The 26,577-nt window shown below is 42.4% G+C and overlaps 2 protein-coding genes across 2 annotated transcripts; both read right to left on the bottom strand.

Moving 5' to 3' along the window:
• Positions 1-3,258: 3,258 nt before the first annotated feature.
• LOC133107520 (extracellular calcium-sensing receptor-like) lies at positions 3,259-15,519 on the bottom strand. The gene is made up of 7 exons (XM_061216508.1): positions 15,513-15,519; positions 14,545-14,695; positions 14,011-14,302; positions 12,948-13,769; positions 6,900-7,127; positions 4,621-4,744; positions 3,259-4,151 (listed from the first exon to the last, which is right to left on the bottom strand). The coding sequence occupies exons 1-7, from the start codon at positions 15,517-15,519 to the stop codon at positions 3,259-3,261; spliced, it is 2,517 nt and encodes an 838-aa protein (XP_061072492.1).
• A 2,262-nt stretch (positions 15,520-17,781) lies between these two features.
• LOC133108371 (extracellular calcium-sensing receptor-like) lies at positions 17,782-24,279 on the bottom strand. Its single transcript, XM_061217867.1, has 6 exons — positions 24,164-24,279; positions 23,634-23,925; positions 21,718-22,539; positions 20,532-20,759; positions 19,719-19,842; positions 17,782-18,674 (listed from the first exon to the last, which is right to left on the bottom strand). Exons 2-6 carry the CDS (start codon positions 23,889-23,891, stop codon positions 17,782-17,784), a joined length of 2,325 nt encoding a protein of 774 aa, XP_061073851.1. The 5' UTR covers positions 23,892-23,925; positions 24,164-24,279.
• Between the last annotated feature and the right edge of the window lie 2,298 nt (positions 24,280-26,577).

Below are 26,577 nucleotides of genomic sequence, written 5' to 3' on the forward strand. Positions count from 1 at the left end.
TAAAAAAGGCTTCCTTATGTAGGGCTCAGTCCCTGTACTGCAAAAAAACAAAAAAAACTAAACATAAGCTTGGAGTGTAGTGTAAGTGCAGTAATTGTGTAAACCCAGGTGGAGCCAAGTTAATGGTTGGGGCCTCGACCCAAAGGGAAAGAACTTAACCACATTGTTTTTTTAAATTTATCTGGAGGTAATTATTTCAGAAGACCCTGGAGTCCAGTACAGATTCTCTCTCTCTCTCTCTCTCTCTCTCTCTCTCTCTCTCTCTCTATGTGCTCTGACTACTGGTTGTTTTCTTTTCCACAGCAGCCCCATAACTTATCTATCAAACTAATCGCATAAATAACATGCACTGTAAATAATAGGCACTGTAAATTGTAATTTAAATAATTAAATACGTGTTTTCAGAAATGATTGATAGCTGAAGGCAAGATGTGTATGCGTGTTTGTGTGTGTGTGTCTCAATGTAGACACAATAAATGTTGCCATCAGTGGGGTCATGTACGCCATCATTCATATTTACCTCTGAAAAAAAAAAAGCATTACGATGAAGCCTCCTTGAGGAAAGGGCATAAAAAATACCAATAATAATAATCATAATAATAATAATATAACAACAAGAAACAAAGGCAGAACAAATTCTTGTGAAGGGAGAGTGGACCAACACAAACAATCAGAGGCGCCAGACAGTCGTGAGACTGACTAACCTGACACCGGATCTTATTGTGGCTCGACCAGGGCTTGAACCACCAACCTTCCGGGTCTTGGTCAGCTACCTAAGCAACTAGGCTATAGGCCATCCCAGAACAATTATAATAGGGTTCCAGCAGCATCACTGCTTGCACCCCTTACAAGTAAGGGATAATACCCAATGACTGAGTCAGTTATTAGGAAATAATTGCCCAACAGGGTGGTGCTCATGTCGGGCCATTTACCACCCTCAAGGGCAATTATTTCCTACGATATTATCCCACTTATACCACTTATACTTGCCAAAGTAATGTAGTTATGCAGAATTTATTTTTTGTTTTGAAGCAAATGTTTTAATTGAAGTGCAAGGGGAACAGAGAAATGTCCCTGTTGCTGAGATAAAAAAAAAAATGTAGCCTAGAATTGGCTGCAGCAACTAAAAGCCAACTGATTCGGAGTAGTAATATTAAAAATTACACTAAAATGTCAAATTAGTAAATTAATGAATTAAAAAGAGGTAACAAGGAGACCCTCAGCTATGCATCAAATTCTATAGGAAATGAATATGGGTCTGTAAGGCTGGAAATCTGTCATTATCACTCAGGGCTGGTCAGCTTGCTGGCTTCCTCTGGTATTGTGGAATATATGGCTGTAAAGTAATTTAATAATAACAACTCAGGAGCGTGCATCATTAACCCCCACTATCTCCACACCCATACGGGCAGGAGCCTGTGGGGGAAGACTCAGGCCTCCAGCCGTAAAACTCGTTACGACGGGGCAACATCCTTTACGGCACGGGAAGGTTTCAGAGGGCACGGCCTGTTGGGCCCATTATTCCCTTCAAACCCCCCTTTATTGCTCTCTCCCTCTTTTACTCAGTCACTAAATGATGTGTACAGCATTAGATGTTTCATGACAAAGTCAGTTTAGATAATATTCATGTTTGGTATTATTCTGATTGTTTCAGTGCGACTGGTGCAATGGTTTTATTTCTGCAACAGCAAACCCTGTACATCATAACCAACCAGGAGAAGCTGTGTGGAGCTCTGCCCCAGTGAAAGCCATGTGCCTCAACCCCCCTGAGCTTCCTGGGGAGGCGTGGCTCCAAATTACAGATGGGTGACCCATTTTTTAGGGTTAACATCAAAGGCCAGATTTTGGATTTAAGGACAGCAAACTAAGCAATCTGGGAGAATGCAATCAGCCTCCCGTGCACACAGTGCACGTAATTTTTACGTACAGGGTGTCTGTAGCCAGACTCCCGTATGTAGCCTTTATTACCAGGTATGACTTTTAAGACTCCGTAATTTGGTTTCCATTGTAATGTTTTTTGTTTTGAAACTAGTGTGTAATTACGTATGTAACCTGCCTGGTAAAATAAAATTGTTAAAACTTGATCTGTTTGGTTTCGCTTACTGACACTCAAAGTTATACAGGGAATGCGTGGTTTACCCCCTCGAACTGGTCTAGGGAGGACGATTATTTCCACTTAATGTATCACGGCGTATAGCACCCGTAGACCTATGTTGGTAAATCCCTCGCCTCCGCATGGTAGTTCATTCATGTCGAGCACAGCCATAGCTAGGTTGGTCTGCTTGGGTCCCTAGGCTGTAAACAGATATACCCAAGAGTAGCTATTCCTGCGACCTCTGATGACTACAGATAGACAGATAGTCAGTTCGTGAGACGTGCACATTACGCGCGATGTGACATGCGGTGGTACCAGCAGAGGACTGTTCGGAGAGTAAATCTCAGTACAGGATTCCTATAGCGATCAAGTCAAAATTATAAATACGACATCCACGAATGTGGATAACTAATCTAAATTATTATTCTAAAATGGAGTCAGATAAACGAAGGTGAATCTATTGGCCCTATTGTGGAGATTCTTGGTCAGCTCGGACCAGTAAAGAGCGGAAGGCAGAGTGGTACTCCTGTCTTTGTATCATGGTTTATTTATTGGCTGATCTAGACTCTCCGCATAGGGGCCACTAATTTTTAACCCTATTAGTATTCTTTCAGCAACACCAGAAGGACAAGCACGCTGATACCTTCAGCCCTCGCTAAATTCCGTCGTTGGGTTAGCGTTGGGTTTTACAGGTCCATTTGGCATACTATGGGTATTCGATATATTGTGCATTCTAGGATTAAGTTAATCTGAGTCTGCACTCTGACAAGGTACACAGATGGATGATGCTTTCGTTAAGGAAATATGTTCTATTTCAGTTTGGTTGATGGAATAATAATAATTAATAATAATTTAATTTATAATAATTTATTTCATGATTTATTCATACATATTTTACATTTCTGTCATGGTAAATTATTTAATATGTTTTGGTTATGAGACAACTGTGTGTCAAGAAGGACCAGAACAATGAAGTTATAGAACATATTCAACTGTATTACAAATTGCTCATTAATTCATTTTTTGCATTTACTTAATATGAGGCTTCAGCTCTGGAAGTTATAGGAAGTTACCTTATATATAAACAAAAGCAGATAAATATTATCTACAGTCAACACTTGAATCTTTCACACGCAATAAATGTAGTGTAAGGCTTATGACTTTTATTTGGCCATCATCTTCTTCTTGGTATTTTTCTCTGGTCGTAGAAGGATTATATAACACTTGGGGGCAAAGATGCAGAGGAGTAATCCATAGGTTGAAGCCAGGATTGCAAATATCTCCACAGCGACAGTGTATTTCCCTGGGGAGCTGACGTAGGCAGGGACAAAGGTGATCCAGACGGCGCAGAAGATGATCATGCTGAAAGTGATGAACTTGGCCTCATTGAAGTTGTCTGGGAGCTTTCTGGTTAAAAAGGCCAGCAGGAAGCAGATGGCTGCCAGCAGGCCAATGTAGCCCAGGACACAAGCAAAGCCAGCCATTGAGCCCACATCACACTCCAGGATGATCTTGGCACTCCGCCCCTGTATCTCAGATGGGACAGGTGGTGACAGAACCAACCACAGCATACAGATGAGCGCCTGAACAAAGGTGCAGAGGGAGATGGCCACTCTCTGCTGTACCGGGCCAAAGTACTGCATGATGTTGCTGCCAGGGACTGAGGCACGGAAAGCCACCAGCACCACCACTGTCCTGCTGAGCACACAGGAAATGCAGAGCACAAAGCTGATCCCAAACAGCGTGTGGCGCAACATACAGGACCAGGGGGAGGGGCGACCGATGAAGGCCAGCGCACACAGGAAGCAGAGAGAGAGCGACAGCAGCAGCAGGAAGCTCAGCTCTGCATTGTTTGCCCTAACAAGAGGTGTGTCCCGGTGGAAAAAGAAGGTGGCGAGGACACTGCCTGTGAGGACCACCCCAGAGACTGAAATAGCAGCAAGGACGATCCCCATGGTCTCCTGGAAGGACAGGAACTCCACCTCCTTTGCAACGCAGGCAGTTTGAGCAGCATTCGACCAGAATCGATCTTGGCACTTCTGGCACTTTGTTGAACCTTAAAAATTATGTAAACAATCTCTAAGGCAAGACCAACACATTTCACAAGGAAGTTCACAATTACATGAAGTGGCAGGTATTAGAAATGATAAAAAATGACAAATAAAGATTTTGGCTGGAGCCATTAAATCTAACAGTGAGCATTAAACAGAAAATCAAATCACAGGAATTTGTTGTCCAAAATTAAACATGCTTTTAATGCATAACACACACACGCAGATACCAGGTCCTAGCTGACAGTTGAGGTATTTTTCCTGCACAGTCCTGGGCACAAACATACTATTCACTCTGTTCTCCCAATAATAAACAAACAGGACAACTCAGAAGGTTGTCCACCTGAAATAAAACCAATAACCATTTTTTGAGACCCTCAAAGTTCTCGGTATCTTATCTTTATTTTGTGCAGGTGATGAAAATCAGGGTGTTCGCTAATCATCATGGATAAAAGAGGGAATGGTTAATCGTACCAGTGGTGTTGCTGATCTCTCCTGCTGCACATGGTAAGCAGTCAAAGCAGCAGATGGGCTTTCCTTTCTGCACAGCCTTCCGAGTGCCTGGGGGACAGGGCATGCTGCAGACGGACACAGGCACCTGTATGCATCCAGTAGATTACAGAGAACATGCCATCACTCAAAAGCATTTTATAGCCTCAACAGCACATTCACACACAGTGATTTGTAAACTACTGCTCAACAGTATTCCACCAGCAGTTTGTCACCATGCCACAGTGTGTACTGGGAACACTTCATTGCAATTCCATATCTGTGTTTAGCAGGGAACTGATCATTAGTGCTGCTATTTCTGGACAGTGTTGGTGTTCATAACTCATAATGGCAGCCAATTCATTCATTCATTTTACTTTTTTCCTGCCAACATCCCTGTCACAATTATGAAATAACAGGTAAGCTGAAATGGGTAGATCCGCTTCATGTTTCCCTATGGCATGCCACTATTAATAAAAAGATTTTTTGAAAACTTATGAAGAAGAAGATTACCTTGGAATAGTTTTTTAATACCAAATAAAGCCTATTGATTGTTTTCTGGCCTGTTCTTTTCAATATAATTACATCCTGTGTGGTAAAGAATATGGCAACATATCAACTAACCGTATAATCACATTAACAATGTCATTGGTATCACCTATTTGTTATCAGTAAGCTTGTACTCAGGATACAATTTCTCAAATCCTGGACATCATGTGATACTATATGGTATTATTTTTCCATAATAGCTGAACTAATTGTTTAATAAAATGGTAGGCCAACAACAGCATTCCCCATAGTAGGTAGGCTTGACATATTAGGTTAGAATTACTATGGGCCAGATTTACGTAAATTAACTTTGCAGTCCGCCTGAAAGTAACATCTTATTTAGGAAGGCTATAGCTCATTACACAATCAGCGAATGGGACTGCCAACTAATCGCATTTTGCGATTGAGGCAGATTTTAAATGCCGGAATTAAAACACTTTTTATGTGTATTGAATATCTTCACTGCATGTGGCTATATCCGTGTATCTGGTATCATGTGAAAGTTTATCCAGTGCAAAACAAAATGGGTAGATAATCCATCTGTGGCAGCAGTTGTCGTTTTAATTCATCCAAATGATGTAACGTTGCAATGAGCTTGAATATTGCAAGGAGAGAATGAGAACATGTGTTTGTGAGAACGTGTTTCTTTCTCTCAGAAGCGTACTTATTTGTATGGCTGGGTGTTTGCATCATGTTTGTCACAGAAGTGGCAGGTTATTTTCTCTTTTTTGGCAGTTCCTTGAATTCCCCATTTATATTTCTGCGATTGTTTTGGAGGATAACTCATCAAAACAAGCACACACTCTGTCCACGATGGACAAAAGCAATTAAAAACTGATTTTTTAAAACTTCAGGCACTTGTTACTGTCACTACGGTTGAGCATGTTATTTCAGTCACTTCCCACTGCTTCACATGAGACATTGGTTAATTGAATACATTATTAAGTTTTAATTATTGTTATTGTTTGGCTATTTTATTATTTCTTGCTCTGGGAGTTGAAATAGTGTACTTCTCGTGAAGATTTTCAGTGCAGCTTTGGAGTTTACACCTCTTTCTCTGTCTTGCTTGCACCTTGGTTTATGCCTGCTCTTTCGAGGCAGATACATTTCTCACACAAATTGACCCTTGTTAATTGCGTAAACTTTAGTAAATTCAACGGAATACATCATCAGTCACACTTATAATATGTCTGCTCTTTATTTGTGCAATCCACCCTTAAATGCATATACATTAAGGAGAGAAGCGCACCTTGCGATGACTCACCTAGATGGTTTGGTTACTGTTATACATTGTCAGATAGTGTGGTTCCAGCCTGGTGCGCCAGTTTGATACATATAATACATATTTCCTGGGCAGAATGTGTTGTGCGCCTGAAAATCGTTGCAAAAGGCTTAGTAAATCTGGCCCGATGTAATTTATCTTATATCGTGACCATTGGATTGGCGCCTGTTATTATATTGGCCATTGCATTACACAAATAGCATCGCCACTTTGCTCTCTCTATACATGTACATGTACTATTTTGCTAGTACTGCATTGCCATGAGGTCACTATTGTCAGGTTTTGTGTGACTGCTATTTTCTTAAAGCATACTGAGGATATGATTTTGGCATGCAATGTTAATAGTCTGAATATAAATAATCCAGGTTTAGAATGTGTGACTGGGAGAATCCTGGCAAAATTCATGGCATGCTAAAATCACGGATGACTGTACCTCATTCTTGCCACCGCCCCAGATGACGTTTTTGACATCAATGTCAAACTCACTGTGTGATCCATCCACAGAGTCAAACTGTCCCACCTTGACAAACTCCACTGTTCCGTGCACCCCCACTTGCCAGTTAATGATGTCATAAGAGGCCGGTGGTTCACCATTCTCGTCAAAGTGTGTAGCTTCGCCCACAGGAGTGGTGAAGTTTACAGTGCGGAGATAGTGGAGAATCTTCAAAGACAGGTAACATTAACATTTTCAACATTGTTTAACAAAATGAAACATATAGTGGTGCAAAATGAAAAAAGTGAAATGCTTGGCACTTCAACTTTAATCTTAAGTATTAGCTATTATCTATCTAAAGCTAACACTAAATATTGAACAGCGTGTTGGACTGAAAAAACTGAACACCTTGAACAATGTTGAATATTGCACCTCTAAATGTTATTAACATGCTATAAATACTGAATAAAATAATAAATAATAATAAAGAATTATTATTTCTAAAAATATATTACAAAGGTACTGTTTGTAATCATTCATCATTTGTGTTACATGAATGTATTAAACAACATCAATCAAGATATGTTTGAACTGTTTTTTCATAGATAATTGATGAGGCACTCAAAAGCAAGCATCCCTTCAGGAGGCGCTAAGATTATAAGAAATTAATTGCACATTTTATGAATACGACAATGGAAGAGTGCAACAATGACTTAAAACAGTGAAAAAGACAGTTGTTTAGACCGTTAAGCTTGGGAATCAGTCAAAACAACTGTCCCCAAATTTCCATTTCAACTGCCAGCAAAACCTACATCAATATGAAAAATAATTTAAGCAAATTATGGCATGCATGTTATTGAGAGTTCATTAAAAACAGTATTTCAAAGTGTCCATAAATACATTGCTGAATGTTGGGCAAAGGTTTGGCAAACTTTGTTTCTTCAATCATTCTTTGTAAATGTTCCAACAGGTGACTTTATGAGATCTTGACTTTGGTGCGCTACACAACACTATTTATAGTTTTCACTTTAGCTAACCAACTATATTGTGAGCAAGCAAGTTATTTGGCTGCGTAACTAGCTGGCTATATAACTAAGATATGATAGTCTACCAAAAACGATTCAACTGCAACTTACAATTTGAGAGAAATAAAGGTTTTTACGGATGATTGAACACGTAAAGAGACAAAAGGAATGTGTAGCTGCCCAAATTGCACTCCAGACAAGCGATCACTGAAACTCTGTATACTATTGCTTATCTAGTTATAAAACAATACCAGTTCATTATAACAAGCAAATTAGCGATTACTAGTTAGCTTCCTGAATGTACAAATATCCACCTGAAGCACAACGCTTGTGCAATCGCTACTATGTTCTTATTGCCTATATTTTAACGTAAGTCTGCCCTGAACAACTACCGGTCTCTCTTCTTCCCTTTCTCGCTAAAACTCTGGAACGGGCGGTCTGCTCCCAACTGTCCACTTATCTTCTCCAGAACAATCTCCATGACCCCAACCAGTCTGGCTTCAAGAGTGGCCACTCCACTGAGACCGCCCTGCTCGCGGTCACTGAGGCACTCCACTCTGCTAAAGCCAAATCCCTCTCCTCTGTCCTCATCTTCCTCGACCTGTCGGCTGCCTTCGATACAGTCAACCATGAGATTCTGCTCTCATCGCTGTCTGGGCTGGGTGTCACAGGGTCTGCACTCGCTTGGTTTTCCTCCTACCTCTCTGGTCGCTCCTACCAGGTGACTTGGAGGGGCTCAGTCTCTGACCCTCACCCCCTACAAACTGGAGTCCCGCAGGGCTCAGTTCTTGGGCCTCTCCTCTTCTCGCTATACACCATGTCTCTTGGTTCTGTTATCTCTTCCCATGGCTTTTCTTATCATTCTTATGCTGATGACACCCAACTCTTTATTTCCTTCATGATGGAGAAAGCCACCCAGCTCCTAGTCCAGGCGCTCGTCATTTCCCGCCTGGATTGACCAGGTGTTTAGTATCGCTGCGGACTTTCCTCTAGACGCGGTAACGTTGATTTTTAAATTGCTCATTTGAACAGCAAGGGTTAGGGCTTGAGCCAGTTTGTTTGTCTGTTACCTGTTAATCACTTCTACTGGTTGCATACCTATAGAGTGATTGAACATTTGTCTTAAATAGCTTAAATAGCTGTGGAATTTATCAGTAGATTAGCTTTGATTTCATATTGCTTGTGAGCAATTGTAGGCCATTTAAATAGGCGTGTCAGAGCGACGCTAGCGTATATTAGACTCGCGAAAGTTGTCATTAGTCAGTAAGTGCATCATTCTGACCAGGTGTTTAGTATCGCTGCGGACTTTCCTCTAGACGCGGTAACGTTGATTTCATATTGCTTGTGAGTAATTGTAGGCCATTTAAATAGGCGTGTTAAATAGGCGTCGCTCCGTCCCAGTTTGTGATGTTATGTTTCACCCCATCCCAGTCTGCTCTCTCCCTCGAAGACCCCCCCTGTGACGTGGGCCTCCACAGCGTCGGAACCCCTCGAACCTCAGCTACCCCCCGCTGACCCCTTGTGAGGACTTTGCTGTCACAGGGGGACTATGGAACTGCCAGTCTGCCACTCGGAAGGCTGACTTCATCCCTGCGTATACCTCCCTCCAGTCCCTACAATTCCTTGCCCTCACGGAGACCTGGATCACACCTGACAACACCGCCACTCCCGCTGCCCTCTCATCCTCCTTCTCCTTCTCGCACACTCCACGCCCTTCCGGCCGTGGCGGTGGCACTGGTCTTTTAATTTCTCCCTCGTGGAAATTCTCTGTTCTCCCCCTCTCTGACCTGTCCATATCCACTTTTGAATTCCATTCTGTTGCAGTATCCTACCCTACTAACCTTTTCATTGCAGTTATCTACCGTCCTCCAGGGCCCCTGGGAAACTTCCTTGATGAGCTAGACACCCTTCTCAGCTCCTTCCCTGAGGATGGCACCCCACTGATTCTCCTTGGAGACTTCAACATCCACCTAGAAGCCTCCCAGGCTGCTGCCTTCCTACCACTACTCCACTCCTTCGGCCTCTCCCTGCAACACTCTCCTCCAACCCACAAGGCGGGCAATGTCCTAGACCTTGTCTTTGTGAGGAACTGCTCATGCTCCGATTTCACGGTTACCCCTCTGCACATATCTGATCACCACTTCATCTCATTCTCCCTCCCTCTTCCTCCCCATCCTCCTCCCCCTCCTCCCACCCACACTTCCTCAGCCCGCCGTAACCTCCGCTCCCTCTCACCCTCTTCCTTCGCCAGCACCGTCATCACCTCACTCCCCCCTCTTGAATCCTTCTTCAAACTCCCCACTAACTCTGCATCTGCCACCCTCCTTTCATCTCTCTCCTCTGCCTTTGACTCTCTCTGTCCGCCTGTCTCAAAGCCACCTCACACATCCCCTCCCAGTCCTTGGATATCTGACACCCTCCGTACCTCCAGGGCCAGCCTCCGCGCAGCGGAGAGGAAGTGGAGGAAATCCAGAGACGCTTCAGACCTCACGACTTACCAGTCTCTCCTGGCGGCATTCTCTTCCGCTGTCACTGCCGCCAAAGCAAAATACTTTCAAACACAAATTCAGAACTCCGGTTCTAACCCCCGGAAACTTTTCTCTATTTTTTCCTCTCTCCTCAATGCACCGCCTCCTCCTCCTCAGTCCTCCTTTGCTGCTGATGACTTTGCTGATTTCTTCGATGAGAAGGTCACAGTCATCCGTAGATCCTTTACAACCACCGCCCCCCTGACTGTGCCCTTCCCCCCCTCTAGGCCCATCCCTTCCTTTTCCACTTTCTTCCCCCTTACAGACTCTGATGTTTCTCAACTCCTGCTCTGCCACCGCCCTACAACCTGTGCCCTTGACCCTATCCCCTCTTCTCTTCTCCAAACTATCACAACTGACATTCTCCCATTTGTCACCTCCCTTGTCAACTCCTCCCTGTCTTCCGGCTGTTTTCCGGCATCCTCCAAGAGGGCCCACATCACTCCGCTGCTAAAAAAACCTACTCTGGATCCCTCCATCATCCAGAACTACCGCCCAGTATCTCTTCTTCCTTTCCTTTCTAAAACTATTGAACGAGCCGCTTCTACTCAACTTTCTTCTTTCTTTTCTAACAACAACCTGCTAGACCCCCATCAGTCTGGCTTCAGATCGGGCCACTCGACAGAGACTGCGCTCCTCTCCGTCAGTGAGTCACTCCACGCTCACGACTACTGTCTGTTCTGGCTCCACGGTGGTGGAACGAACTCCCCGTTGAGGTCAGAACTGTAGAATCTCTCCCCACCTTCAAGCGCAAGCTGAAGACACACCTCTTCAAGCAGCACCTCTCCCCATCCCTCCCTACCTCCCTGTGAACCTTAATTGTTGTCTCTGTGACTTGCTTTGTGTATCAGTATTTTTAGTTGGCTAGGTAAGCAGTGTTTGGATAGTTAACTTTGGTCACTTTTGCTCTGTTTGTTTGTTTCTTTGTTCTCAAAAAAAAAAAAAAGGGCCACTTTTGCTCTGTTTGTTTGTTTCTTTGTTCTCAAAAAAAAATAAAAAAAGGGGCCCTCGTCCTTATCTTTGTTGTACAGGTAGCAATTGAAATTGTACTTCCCTCTAGGGTCTTTCAGCGAACTTATCCCTGGTTATGGGTATGCACTTTGTTGTACGTCGCTCTGGATAAGAGCGTCTGCCAAATGCCAATAATGTAAAATGTAATGTAATGTAATGGATTACTGCAACTCCCTCCTAGCCGGTCTCCCAGCGTGTGCCATCAAGCCCCTCCAGCTGGTCCAGAATGCTGCAGCCCACCTGATCACTAGTCAGACCAGGTCGGCTCATGTCATCCCGCTTCTCATTGGCCTCCACTGGCTTCCTATTGCCGCATGCATCCGTTTCAAGGCCCTAGTGTTGGCATTTCAGGCTGCTAAGGGGGCTGCCCCACCTTACATACAATCCTTGATCACTCCCTACTCCCCAGCTAGACCACTCCGGTCTGCCAGCTCTGGTCGCCTTATGGTTCCCTCTCTACGTGCACCTGGCGGGCGAGCTGCACGTTCACGCCTGTTTTCCGTTCAACCCACCTTTTCAAACTCTACCTTAGTCCTCCCTCCTGATTTCCCCCGCCCCTCCTTTCTGATATCCCTATCCTTTTTTTAAAGAAATTTGCACTTATGATGACGACTTTGTTTAGCAGCATTCCATGTATATTTTCCTAGTTCTGGATGTGATGCTTTGACTTGTGGTAGAACCTATGCACTTGTAATTCGCTTTGGATTAAAAGCATCTGCCAAATGACAAAAATGTAAATGTAAGTGGATATTTGTAAATTTGTCAGGCTACCTACAACTAATTTGCTTGTTGCTACCGAAAACAAACTAGCATTGTTTTATAACTAGATATGTAGTCTTTACTTGGATAATAAGCAATAGTACACAGAGTTTCAATGATTGCTTGTCTGGAGAGCAATTGGGCAGCAACACGAGCAATGAAAATAAGCCCCCAGAATGCCATTGGCTGTGGCAGTTGGAATCATTTTTCAACCAATGAGCTTTAATTGCTGTACAGCTGTACTATGTTTTGATACATTTGATGGCCCTACAAACGTACACTTTGAAGCACAAATTTAAGGACTATAAACACAGTTTTCAATGATAGGAAGGGATTTACAATGGTCTTGTAACAATATTTTAACACAAAAATCTTACCTATTATACCTTTAATTTTAATTTACATCCATCGCGGGAGATCCGTGTCAGTATTTCATCCCTTTTCAATACATAGCTATTTTAGGGGACTAAAAGTAATTGGACAGTTGGCAAAAGTACAGAGCCAAAAGAACAGAAATTGTACCACTGTCCAAATACTTATGGACTGCAGTGTACAAAATTATTAGTAACTGCTTATGAAGTACGTTTTACATAAATGAATGATTTAAAACCAGTAAGTATGCTTTAAACAGGTCCTTTTCTCTTAAGCTATTAATTACAAATCATTTTAACCCAATATATTATTGGATACTGATACACTCAGTATGTTTCTGTGCATGTTCTTACCTGCCAGGGCTGTAGGTTCAAGACATCTGGACACCCGCCTTTTTCAAAGGGGCCATCCCCTGGCTGGCAGGATAGCATGTTGTGAATGGCATGTGCAACGGCATACACAGCCTTGTAGACACTGTAAGTGGCTCTCAACTGGGAGACGTCAGTGTAAATGCTCTCAACATTGTCAAAGCTCTCAGACCCTGTGCATTGGGGCTTGGCTGATGGGGAGGGGCTGGAGTGATTCCTGAAAGAGCATCCAAAAATCACCTCCCAGAATTCCTGCACAAAGGGGTCAGAGGATAAAGCTTTGGGTTTAAACCTGGTGAGAAAATTTCTGAGACCATGAATATTTCCCTTGCGCAAGGCAAATCCTAAAGTACCACTCAATGAGAGCAGATTTTCAGGAGAAGAGATCAGGTTGGAGGTAATCCAGGACTCTGTGGCAATCCACTGCTTGTCGGTGATGTTCTGTCTCACTACCTCCATCAGCAGGAAATACACGTCTGTGGAAATGGCAAAAGTGACGATGACTTTGGCTGCGGAATGTCTGAGCGTCTCCACGATGCGTGGAATACTCCTCTCCAAGTTGACCTTGGGGATGACCTCAGAAAAGGCCACACACACCTCAGAGTTCTGCAGCTCCTCCAGCAGAAGCTGGATCCCAAACTTGCCATAGTCATCATCTCCCACTATCACACCCACCCAGGTCCAGCCAAAGAGACGCAGCATTCGTGCCATGGCCCGGGCCTGAAAGGCATCACTGGGCACAGTGCGGAAGAAGGTGGGGTACTTTTGGTGGTCGCCAAGGCATGCACACGTGGCAAAATAACTCATCTGGGGAGCACACAGACCATACACCAGGCTGTCAGCTTAATACTGCTTCTGACATATCCAATTGATCTCCAGAAAACAGAAACAAATCGTGGCATCATACAATATTAAAAAAACATGGGTAAGGCATTTTTGAAAATGCATCTATCCTTAACCACTCCGTCGGAGCAATTAAGAGGGATAGGAGTCTTAACGGCTCTGTTTAATGATCACTGATTTGCTGCTGTATTGTTGTACTTCTCACCATGGGGATGCTGAAGACTCCCAGTGTGCGAGCGATGACGATAGATGCTGAGGAGCGCGCATCACCAACAATCACAGGCACCTCGGGAGTTTGGCCACACCTGGAGCCTATAATGACAGGGTCTTTCCCTGTTACCAGGCTAAGCGCTGTGGCTAATGTTGTTTTGTCAGCGAGACAGGTGTCAGCCAGGGCATACCCCAGGGTGAGATTGGGCAGCAGCTGGGGGTTTCTGTTTATCTCTTCCACTGCAAAGATCATGGTCTGCAGCCAACGGTATCCACGCAAATAAAAACTGGAGGGAGAGAGATGAGAATGGCTTGAGTAAAAGAAAGACATGGCTAGAAACGTAGAGATTGATATTCATCTATTGACATACAAACTCATGTAAATGGTCAATGTATTTCACATATGGAAACACATGCATATACTGTATATAAATATGGTGTCCAGTGGCATATACAGGCAGATATTCTCAGAAAGACATAGGTATTCACAAATGGACACAGGAAGATATTCACAGAGTTAGGCACTTACGTCTGGCAATTTGAAGGTGCTGCTCGTTGTATGAAGTCCAGGTTGAGCTCAGGGGGCTGTAAATGAATAGGGAACAGTCCTCCAATGATCACATCACCCTCCTTATACACATTTTGTGAGATCCGACTGTCCAGACGCCTGCAGGAGGATCCTGCCAACCCACACACTGCTCCAAGGTCCAATGACACCCACAGCCATAACCAGGTATGAACAGCCATCTTCTGCAGGAGAGAGAGGGAGGAGGGCCAGAGAGATGGAGGGAGAGGGGTCTGAGTTCTCCCATTGAAATAGAGGGAGGCTTCCTTATGTAGGGCTCAGTCCCTGCACTGCCAAAATAAGCTTGTTGTGTAAGTGCAGTAATTGTGTAAACCCTGGTGGAGGCCAGTTAATGCTTGACCCCAAAGGGAAAGAATTAAACCACCTTGTTTTTTATCTGGAGGTAATTCTTTCAAAGACCCTGGAGTGTGGTACTGACTTTCCCTCTCTAGTGTGCCCTGAGTGCTGTTTGTTTTCAACATGTTTTTCGCAGCAGACCCCTCACCTCTCCAGTGTTTTCCCTTATAGAATTACACCTTTAAGTGTCTAAGTCATAGATAGGATGATGCAGCCAGGTTGTTGTTTTCACATGTGAACATTGTAGTTGAAAAAATCAGTCATGTGGAAATATGGAATTTCATTTTTAAGTTCCTGCAGATAGTTACAGCTGTCTATCTACTGCTAAAAATATCAGCTAACTCATGGATACACCTAAATGGCTTAAACAGCCATACTATCGTAACATAAACATTAGCTCATAGAAAGTAGCCATTATTCGAGTCATGAAAGTTGTTTAAAGAAAATCTTTCTACCATCAAGTGCAGTAATTGATGACAGTTGATGGTTGGGGCCTCAACCCAAAGGGAAATAATTAAACCACCTTTTTTATCTGGAGGTTATTCTTCCAGAAGCCCCTGGAGTGTGGTACTTACTTTCCATCTCTAATGTGCCCTGAGTGCTGTTTGTCTTCAACATGTTTTTCCACAGCAGACCCCTCACCTATTTTCTGGAATCAATTTCACATTGCGTGTGAGCACAGTCAATGGCAAGGGTGCACTGGTCATGGCTACTCTGTAGTCCATGGCTGCAATAGAAGTACAGTGATATGGATATAGCTACTTTCTCCCAAGATGTAATTTAGCGGATGATGCAGAGTTGGGCCTTCACCTTTTTCAAAAATGTGTTCTAATGAATCTCATATCCAAAATCCCCAGAAATCTGAATTCACTTATTTTCTTCTGTCACAGTTTCAATAATTGCCTAAATGTTAATTGCCTCAACACCTCCATACTGGTCAAGGTGTAACAGCACTGCTACTTCCTGAGGAGACTTAAGAAAGCCCACCTGTCTCTGCACCATCGAGAGCATCCTGACGAACTGCATCACAGTGTGGTACGGGAGCTATTTCCATAATTACACACTATGTACATAAGCCCCCTGAATTTGGGGCTTCAGAATTTCCTTCTATTTCTATGTTCTGTATCATTTTGTTACACTGCACATATTTTATAAATGAGACCTACGGTACAACTACTGAATGACAGTTTGATTTTAGTAACATGTTTTTGAACATCACACTGAGAGAAAAAGAAACCACAGTATTATATTATATTGAAACACACACACACACACACACACACTACTTAAACATCTATGCATATGGCTGAAAAACTTATCCAAGGTCAGGGAGGTGAGAAGTATTTTACCTTTCATTGGAGACGGCTGTATTTGTCTCTTCTAGCAGTGTTTATGCTGCTTCTTATTTCCCAATAAAAATTGATTGATTGATTGATTGAAACATGTATGTTAACAGGGAAAAGACACTGCGACATGCCCAAACAAAAAGTTTTAAACATTATGTTTTTAGAAAACTGCCTCTAAAGAAAAGGGGTGAGGAATCACTAAACTACCAACTACCTGCTTCAGAAATCAATTGCATATCTGTAAGTTGGGCATGACAAAGATAACATTGTTTTAATGATAATTAGACTAGCAAAACTACAACCTGTATGGTGGCAACTGGCAAGTCCTACCATTTGGAAGGGCAGGAGGGGTGGGGGGAGGTTGGAGAGCGGAGTAGTTTTAAATTGATAAGGTGTATTTTTTTGTGGATACTACTATAGAATTCTATCTCCATATTTGTTAGAATTTCAATTTAAATACAATTAACACCACCCACTTTTTGAGGGCAAAAGGGCAGGGTCTCAAACCCCCCTTGAGCCCTATTTGTGCACGTGCCTGCAGCAGAGCTCAACTGCCTGTCTCCTCAGCAGCCAGACAGTGCCGTAATTAGCAAACATGAGCATTACTTATCACACAAAGCAACACTTAATGAGTCATTAATTCACAGGTTAAGTTGAACTAATGAGAGCCTTTTTCTGCAGGCAGTGAGATAGGGAGCTCTGGGCATGAGAATAAAGCACTACCTTTGGCGCACTATTTTATAAAACAGAACTCCATCCAATCCACCCATCTATTTTAAAATGTACTCTGTGAGCAAAAAAATCTATATTTATATAAAATGATAGAGTGACTGACTCAGGAAATTCAACATTTGATCTTTGGATGCCATGTGCTCTCAGGTGAATGCAGTGAACAATGTTTCTGTTAGTTCAGGGTAGATCCCCTTTGGCCTAGTCAATCAGAAACCTTTCAAAGTAAAAATAGCATACATCTCCAATTTGCATCCTGGGCCAATATTTTAAATAAATGCATCTAATAAATGCAAACAGCTTTACGGGCGTGACAAAGTCATTGCTAATAAATAAATAAAAATTGACTCGTATTATACTCTTTCCTTTAGACTACCTGCCAAACGTTGAAGGATAATATGAATGTAATCACCACCAGCATTCAATCAGAATCAAGTATTCAGCCAGACCATGGAATAATATTGAATATCTTATATTTCATATGATAATATTTGAATGGCTTATTGTTCAATGATTGATGATTGCCTAACTGTGAAGGGAAGGACAAGAGCAAAGTACATATAGAACATGTACACGTACAATGTACAACTAATCACTGACAAATGAATGAATGTCATGTATTTACATAATATGGAGCATGAAAATGCCTTTGAGCATCAGCTCTGGAAGTTTACTTTAGACAGCAACGTCTAAACAAAGGCAGCTGAATATTCTGTCTAGCCATCACGTTATTTCACATACAATGAAGGTTATCAAAGTTATATTACTTTTATTTGGCCATCATGTTCTTCTTAGTATTCTTGTCTGGTCTCAATAGAATTATATAACACTTGGGAGCAAATATGCAGAGAAGTAGTCCATAGCTGGAGGCCAGGATTGCAAATATCTCCACAGCGACAGTGTATTTCCCTGGGGAGCTGACGTAGGCAGGGACAAAGGTGATCCAGACGGCGCAGAAGATGATCATGCTGAACGTGATGAACTTGGCCTCATTGAAGTTGTCTGGGAGCTTCCTGGCTAAAAAGGCCAGCAGGAAGCAGATGGCTGCCAGCAGGCCGATGTAGCCCAGGACACAAGCAAAACCAGCCACTGAGCCAACATCACACTCAAGGATGATCCTGGCACTCCACCCCTGTATCTCAGATGGGACGGGCGGTGACAGAACCAACCACAGCACACAGATGAGCACTTGGATGGAGGTGCAGAGGAAGATGGCTACTCTCTGCTGCACCGGGCCAAAGTACTGCATGATGTTGCTGCCAGGGACTGAGGCGCGGAAGGCCACCAGCACCACCACTGTCCTGCTGAGCACACAGGAAATGCAGAGCACAAAGCTGATCCCAAACAGCGTGTGGCGCAACATACAGGACCAGGGGGAGGGGCGACCAATGAAGGCCAGCGCACACAGGAAGCAGAGAGAGAGTGACAGCAGCAGCAGGAAGCTCAGCTCTGCATTGTTTGCCCTAACAAGGGGTGTGTCCCGGTGGAAAAATAAGGTGGCGAGGACACTGCCTGTGAGGACCACCCCAGAGACTGAAAGAGCAGCAAGGACGATCCCCATGGTCTCCTGGAAGGACAGGAACTCCACCTCCTTTGGAATGCAGGTAATTCGAGCAACATTCGACCAGAATCGATCTTGGCATTTCTGGCACTCTGTTGAACCTTGAAATTATGCAAACAAATATCTAAGTCCAACACAGTTCACAGAGAAGTTACAAATAAATGTGACTAAACACGTTCTTTGGAGGTTTCAAGATTTAACTTTTTAATTTTTCATCCCACCAAGTCATATAATTGATGTCAACTTGTTTTCTTTAATTCTCATTGATTGACAAGCATGCTAACGATGTGAGTAATCAATCGGAAATTAACACGCAGCTTTTTCACATTGTGTTAAATAATAAATACAATTTTGAAAAATAAGTTTTAATCACTTAGCACTTCCCCTGATTTTCCTTGAGTATCAATACAACAATTAATTCACAATACTCAGTATCATTAGTTATAGCCAGGTCTCCCCAATTTGGCAGTTTAGTTTATATATGCCTTATATATTTCTTTTTATTTGCATTACACATATAGCACATTTTCATCATGTGCAGGGATGTAGACTTCTTTCTGCACAAATGATTTTAAAAAAGCCTGGATGACATACTGGCCAACCTATTCACCAAATATGAATGCAAATAATCAGGTCAGTCTGACAGTTTTCCTTCTTAAATAAAAGTTGCAGCCATAGCTGGTTGAGACTTTAATGCTTCTCTTTATCTTAATATGTTTGCTTCGTGCAGGTGTTGAAAATCAGGGTGGTTGATAAATGATAAATAATGACAAATAAAGATTTTGGCTGGAGCCATTCGCTCTAACAGAGAGCATTAAACAGAAAATCAAATCACAATAATTTGTTGTACAAAATTAAACGTGTTTTTAATGCATAACACACACACAGATACCAGGTCCTAGCTGACAGTTGAGGTATTTTTCCTGCAAAGTCCTGGGCACAAACATACTGTCCACTCTATTCTCCCAATAATAACCAAAAAAGAGGACAGCTCAGAAGGTTGTCCACCTGAAATAAAACTTGCAGCCATAACCATTTTTTGAGACCCTCAAAGTTCTCAGTATCTTATCGTTATTTTGTGTAGGTGATGAAAATCAGGGTGTTTGCTCATCATCATGGATAAAAGAGGTAATGGTTAATCATACCAGTGGTGTTGCTGATCTCTCCTGCTGCACATGGTAAGCAGTCAAAGCAGCAGATGGGCTTTCCTTTCTGCACAGCCTTCCGAGTGCCTGGGGGACAGGGCATGCTGCAGACAGACACAGGCACCTGTATGCATCCAACATAACACACAGAACATCACTCTCCCTCCTTGCTATTGCTCAAAAGCAACATCACCACAACATCACAGCACGTCAACATATTGTATTCTCACAAACACAAACTGACCTCTTAACATTTTACATGGTCATGGAGTGTTACAATTCAGCATACTATGCGCAAAAAATCATTTCAACACTTAACGTGCGCATGATAAATATCTTCAAGAAATTAATCAATGAATAATACATTTCTCAATCTTGTAATCTATTATGTTCCACAGCACTAGCCCGCTGTTACATCAATGCTGTTACATCAATGCACACACACCACATACATGGTAATAAACTGCTGCGCAATAGTATTTGCTCAACAGAACCAGCGGTTTGACACCATGTCACAGTGTGTATCATCACACCATCTGTATGTCCAGCAGTGAACTGATTATTTTTGCTGATTTCCAGACAGTGTTGGTGTTCATAGCTCATAACGGCTGCCAGTTGAGCGGTTGTAAAGCTAGTTTGTGATTTACAGTGCAAGAGTGATTTTTTTTTACAGAAAGCTCACCTCCCAATGGCCTGTAATGCTAAGAATGTAAAAAATCCATATTTAGAATTTGTAAAGGATGGGTACACCAAAAGTTATGCATAATCTCCCTGGCTAAATTTATTGCATGCTAAATTCACGGTTCGATTTACCTTATTCTGACCACCACCCCAGAGGACTCTTTTCACATCGATGCCAAACTCACTGTGAGATCCATAAAGAGTGTCAAACTGTCCCACCCTGACAAACTCCACCGTTCCGTGCACCCCCACTTGCCAGTTAATGATGTCATAAAAGGCTGGTGGTTCACCATTCTTGTCAAAGTGTATAGCCTCTCCCACTGGTATGGTGAAGTTTACGGTGTGGAGGTAGTGGAGAATCTTCCAAGACAAGGAAAATCAGTATTTTCAACAATTGAAACATATGGTGATGAAAAATGACTCTTTTATCTTTAATCTGAAATATTATGACTATGCACTATCAAATGATAGTTAAATTATGTAAAGCTCAGAATAAATATTGAACACAATGTAAGAATGAACATTCAAATCTGTAAAGAGAGAACTGAACATGATGAACACAAATGTGACCTCCTCTATCAAAATCAGACCACAAAATATATTTTGAGTTTAGAAAATGAAAGCTTTCTAACAATACCAAAGTTATCTTTCTACTCCAAATATCAGTTCTGTCCCTTTGGATTTTGAGTGCCCCCAAACCATGTTTTTGAGAAAAAGATGATAGTTATATGAGGCTAGGAGACAACCAACACAAACAAAACTTTGGGGCTATATGTTGTTATCATATGTATAAAACTATATTTTTACTCTGAATATTTACTCTTGACACTAAGACATATAGACCATGAAAGCAAAATAGTTAGCAAATAGTTTAGTAAAATACAATTAAACCTAATAGCTACATTAACTAGCCGCTGATGTGGTTGTTAGCCAGGTGACTGATGACCACTGACAAGCTGGCTAACCTCCAAACGAAGCAACTCTCAACTTTAATCTTGCGTTTAAGAACTATATTTTACTCTGAATTTGTCAGTAAAATATGTAGATTATTAAAGACAAGATACTGTTCTATAAAATTAAGACCAAAGCCTAAAATAGCCAAAAATGAAATGAAACTGGCCACCATGACTTCCCATTGATTACAATAAAGCGGGTCACAAATGGGATTGTCATCACTAAACACATTCAGCCTTGCTTGGCCATCTCGGAGAGCACATTCTGAGTCATGAAATCTTACAGAAAAATTGGTTTGACTTTTGACATAAAATATACTATTGGATGCTGATACTCTTACCCATGTTTCTGTGCTTGTTCTTACCTGCCAGGGCTGTAGGTTGGAGACATCTGGACATCCGCCGTTTCTAAAGGGGCCATCCCCTGGCTGGCAGGACAGCATGTTGTGAATGGCATGTGCAACAGCATACACAGCCTTGTAGACACTGTAAGTGGCTCTCAACTGGGAGATATCAGTATAACTGCTCTCAGCATTGTTCAAACTCTCAGACCCTGTGCATTGGGGCTTGGCTGATGGGGAGGGGCTGGAGTGATTCCTGAAAGAGCATCCAAAAATCACCTCCCAGAATTCCTGCACAAAGGGGTCAGAGGATAAAGCTTTGGGCTGAAACCTGGTGAGAAATGATCTGAGACCCTGAAGGTTACCCTTGCGTAAGGCAAATCCCAAAGTTCCACTCAGTGAGAGCAGATTTTTAGGAGAAGCAATGAGGTTGGAGGTAATCCAGGACTCTGTGGCAATCCACTGCCTGTCGGTGATGTTCTGTCTCACCACCTGCCTCAGCAAAACATACATGTCTGCAGCAATAGCAAAAGTGACGATGACTTTGGCTGTGGAATGCCTGAGCCTCTCCACGATGCGTGGAATACTCGACTCCATGTTGAACTTGGGGATGACTTCAGAAAAGGCCACACACACCTCAGAGTTCTGCAGCTCCTTCAACAGATGCTGGATCCCAAACTTGCCATAGTCATCATCTCCCACTATCACACCCACCCAGGTCCAGCCAAAGAGACGCAGCATTCGTGCCATGGCCCGGGCCTGAAAGGCATCGCTGGGCACAGTGCGGAAGAAGGTGGGGAACATTTGGTGGTCTCCGAGGCACGCACACGTGGCAAAATAGCTCACCTGGGGAGCACACAGATCCTGAGGTGAACCTGACCTCTAAACGGTACAACATTAAACACATTTCTTAAAAATTTCAAGCAAGATTAGTTTTTTATAAAAATTCTTTTGACTTTCAAAATAATAAAAAAGGCAAAAGGCCCTGTGCACTAAGTTTGTCTGTTAGTACATTGTAACTCCTCCTCGGGCAACTATAACAGCTTGCAAATGCTTCCTGTAGCCAGCTAAGAGTCTTTAAATTCTTGATTTTTGAATTTTTCCCCATTCTTCCTGGTAGAAAACCTCTTGCTCAGAAATATTCTTTGGCAAGTCTGGGGACTGTGGAATGGTACTTCATGGTTGATTTCAAGGTATGCTTTGGATCATTGTCTTGCTGGAATACCCAACCTATCTTCAACTTCAATGTCTGGACTGACCTTTGAATATTTTTTGGCCCTTTCCCTTTTTTATAATTTCTAAAAGTAAAAAATGAAAATAAATATTGAAAAGGTTATCCCAAGGGCAGACAATTAATCTTGCAGTGAGATTTAAAAAAAAATCCTGCATGTTGTAAAATAAAAATGCCATTTTAATGATTTGTTTTATTTGAACTTGTCAGGGATGCGGGACAGAGGAACCAAGCATGGCAGATCCAGGCAGGTCAAAAACCAGCAAACAGGTATATCAGGGACATGAAGAGTATAAGGTGCAAACAGGCATGTAATGGGTAGGCAGTCCACATAGGCGACAGTACAAAAACAACAATTCAGAGGCAGAATCCAAATAATCCATGCAGAAGTCATAACAGGAAATCCAAACGGAACAAGAACAGAATTACACAGGTAAAGCAGAGGCTAGAACCAGGGCCAGGAAAATTACAGGTACAGTCAGATATGGGATAGCATAAACTAGCAATAACAACTGAAAAGGACAGGCTTAAATACAAAAGTATGCAAGAAGTAACTGGTGGAATGAATGATAATTGCACCCCACTGTACATAGGAAAGGTATTTTTGAAAATGCAACTATCCTTAACCACTTTCTCTGAGCACAAGAATAGGTGTCATAATGGTTTTGTTTAATGATCCCTGATTTGCCGCTGTGCTGGTTTTTCTCACCATGGGGATGCTGAAGACTCCCAGAGTACGAGCGATCATGATAGATGCTGAGGAACGCGCATCACCGACAATCACAGGCACCTCGGGAGTTTGGCCACACCTGGAGCCCATAATGACAGGGTCCTTCCCTGTTACTAGCCCCAGTGCAACAGCCAGTGCTGTTTTGTCTGTGAGGCAGGTGTCAGCCAGGGCATACCCCAGGGTGAGATTGGGCAGCAGCTGGGGGTTTCTGTTTATCTCTTCCACTGCAAAGATCATGGTCTGCAGCCAACGATATGCACGCAAATTAAAACTGACAGAAAGAGAGATGGAAATGCTTGAGTAAAAGAAAGAGGCGACACATGTAGAGACTGATATTCACCAATTGACATACAAACTCACAGCGATGGTCAGCAAATGTATTTAATATATGGAAACACGTACATGCCTATACTGTATATACATGTGGTAGTCAGAAAACTATTCATAAATAGATATGTGTTACACACATTGACACAAGAATATGTTTATAGACTAAGTTATGCACTCACCTCTGACACTGCGATTGTGCTACTTGTGTAAAGTCCAGGTTGGGCTCAGATGGCTGTAAATGAATAGGGAACAGTCCTCCAATGATCACATCACCCTCCTTATACAGACTCTGAGAGATCAGAGTGTCCAGATGCCTGCAGGAGGACTCTGCCATTCCACATACAGCTCCTAGGACCAATGACAAGCACAGCCATAACCAGGTATGAACACCCATCTCCTGCAAGAGAGAGAGGGAGGTGTGACAGAAAGATGGGGGAGAGGGGTCTGAGTTCTCCCACTGAAATAGAGAGAGGCTTCCTTATGTAGGGCTCAGTCCCTGTTCCTCAAAGAACAAAGAAAAATAAGCTTGACGTGTAAGTGCATAAACCCTGGGGAACCACTGTTAATGGTCGGGGCCTTGACCCAAAGGGAACAAAGTAAACCACCTTGTTTTTTATCTGGATGTAATTATTTCAGAAAACCCTGGAGTGTTCTTAAGTGCTTCAACATACTGTCTTCAACATGTTTTTCCTCAACATACCCCTTGCCTCGCTACTGTTTTTTTACAGAATTTCCCCTTTAAGTGTTTAAGCCTCAGGTAGGATGGTGCAGCCCAGTTGCTGGTAAAGTAATGCAATAAAAATACACCCAGGAAAATTTGTGATAACTATTTGATTAGGTTGAATGAAATGGTAAAGGGTTGGCATTTATATAGCACATTTATCCACAGTGCTGTAAAATTGATGCTTCTCATTCACCAATTCATACACCCACTCACACACCAATGGCGATTGGCTGCCATGCAAGGCGCCAACCAGCTCATCAGGAGCATTTCGGGGTTAGATGTCTTGCTCAGGGACACTTCGACATACCCAGGGCGGGATCCAATTGACAGACGACTGCTCTTTGTGAGCAGCAGTAAGCAGAAGCAGTTATGCAGATAGAAACGCCTTGTTAATGAGAGACGTCAGAGGAGAATGGCCAGACTGGTCAGAGCTGACAGGAAGGTGGCAGTAAAGCATATAACCACACATTATAACAGTGATATGCAGAAGAGAATCTCTGAACAGTAGTCATTAGGCTACAGCAGCAGAAGACTAAAATAAATAAAAAGTATTGGGGTGTCTCAGATCATGCATCATAACTCTAAGTGGATAGGCTACAACAGTTATTTTTTACATTGGCTGCAGTAACTGTACATCAGTGACGAATGTTTAACGTAAAGGTAACAGTTTTTTGGCCAGTTCCTCCCAGGTTCCCCCCACTTTAGTGAAAATTACAGCCTGCTGTTATTTTCCTCACTTCTCTCTTGTGCATGTCGAGAGACTGTTGTGTGAACTTATTCTGATTGTAGATTAAGAATATAACCACTTAACTAGTATCTTGTCATAGTGTCACCAGAGGTGCGTTCAAGATCACAATGTTAGTGAACACATTCAAACTTTTTTTCTGTTCGCCACGAACGTAAGCTAACAATTTGAAAAAGTAATTTCTGAACCAAAATGGCTGCAAAATTGAATACGAATGTTCATTTAAAATCATTCAACAGTAGCTGTTTTCTGCAAACATAGTTCACCTTTAACGCACCTATAGTAGGAACTATAGTCACTGAGTGTTCTGGACCAAACCTTTTCAGGTGCATGTTTCTACCTGGAGCTTTCTACCTGGGTCAGACTTACTTTGCATTTGGGTACATTCTCCTGTCAGGGTTGGAAATGGATCGTACTTGTAAGTACAGTGTTTTAATGATTTTACAGTACATTACATTTTTAGCGACTTTTAGATCAAACAAAGGTCGCCGAGAGGTTTAGGACAGCTCGTTGCTGTCTCACTCGTTCCATTGAATTCATGTCCAGTCGAAACTAAAGTTTTTGGTGTTTATTACAATCAAAGTCAAAGGATATTAAACGTGATGAAACTTATTCAAACTAACAAAACAAAAACATGACGTGGCGTATGGTTAACAGAAAATATCCCGACCCAACTAACTCTGTCCTCCTGTCCAAGGCCCTCCTCCCCCCACCTATGTAGGTAAAACCACACCCACACAAACGATTAGGACCCCAATCAGATAATTATTAGACAATAAGCAAAGGAAGATATACAGGCTCATAAGCAATAAGTGCACTGAAAGACCCTAGAGGGAAGTACAATTTCAACTGCTTCCGGCACAACAAAGATAAGGACCAGTCAATGTACTGAAAATCACAATTTAGTATGGGGGACTGTTCAAACCACACCACTTCCAGGTTACGTAGGGATGTGACAAATCATCAGTTTTTGTATCTTTTTCTTTTCTTTTTTCTTTTTTTACTGGATTACTGAGAAATTGAATTGCATTTTCAAACTTTATTTTGGGCCATCTCAATAGTTAAATGTCAATATTGTAAGTCCGATAATAGTAAGTCAGCCTAATTGCCAAATTAAATATTTA

Source organism: Conger conger, chromosome 13 (genome assembly GCF_963514075.1).
Source record: "Conger conger chromosome 13, fConCon1.1, whole genome shotgun sequence".
In the NCBI taxonomy this organism is placed as follows: domain Eukaryota; kingdom Metazoa; phylum Chordata; class Actinopteri; order Anguilliformes; family Congridae; genus Conger; species Conger conger.

Bases quoted from the DNA above. Each gene is read 5' to 3' on its own strand.
- LOC133107520 (XM_061216508.1), bottom strand. The intron at 7,128-12,947 runs GTAAGAACATGC...CTGTCTTTGAAG, and splicing joins TGAACCTACAGCCCTGGCAG to ATTCTCCACTATCTCCGCAC. The intron at 4,152-4,620 runs GTACGATTAACC...ATAATTTTTAAG, and splicing joins AGAGATCAGCAACACCACTG to GTTCAACAAAGTGCCAGAAG.
- LOC133108371 (XM_061217867.1), bottom strand. From the start codon at position 23,891: ATGATCTTTGCAGTGGAAGAGATAAACAGAAACCCCCAGCTGCTGCCC. The intron at 22,540-23,633 runs GTGAGAAAAACC...TGTGCTCCCCAG, and splicing joins GAGTCTTCAGCATCCCCATG to GTGAGCTATTTTGCCACGTG. The intron at 20,760-21,717 runs GTAAGAACAAGC...TTGTCTTGGAAG, and splicing joins CCAACCTACAGCCCTGGCAG to ATTCTCCACTACCTCCACAC.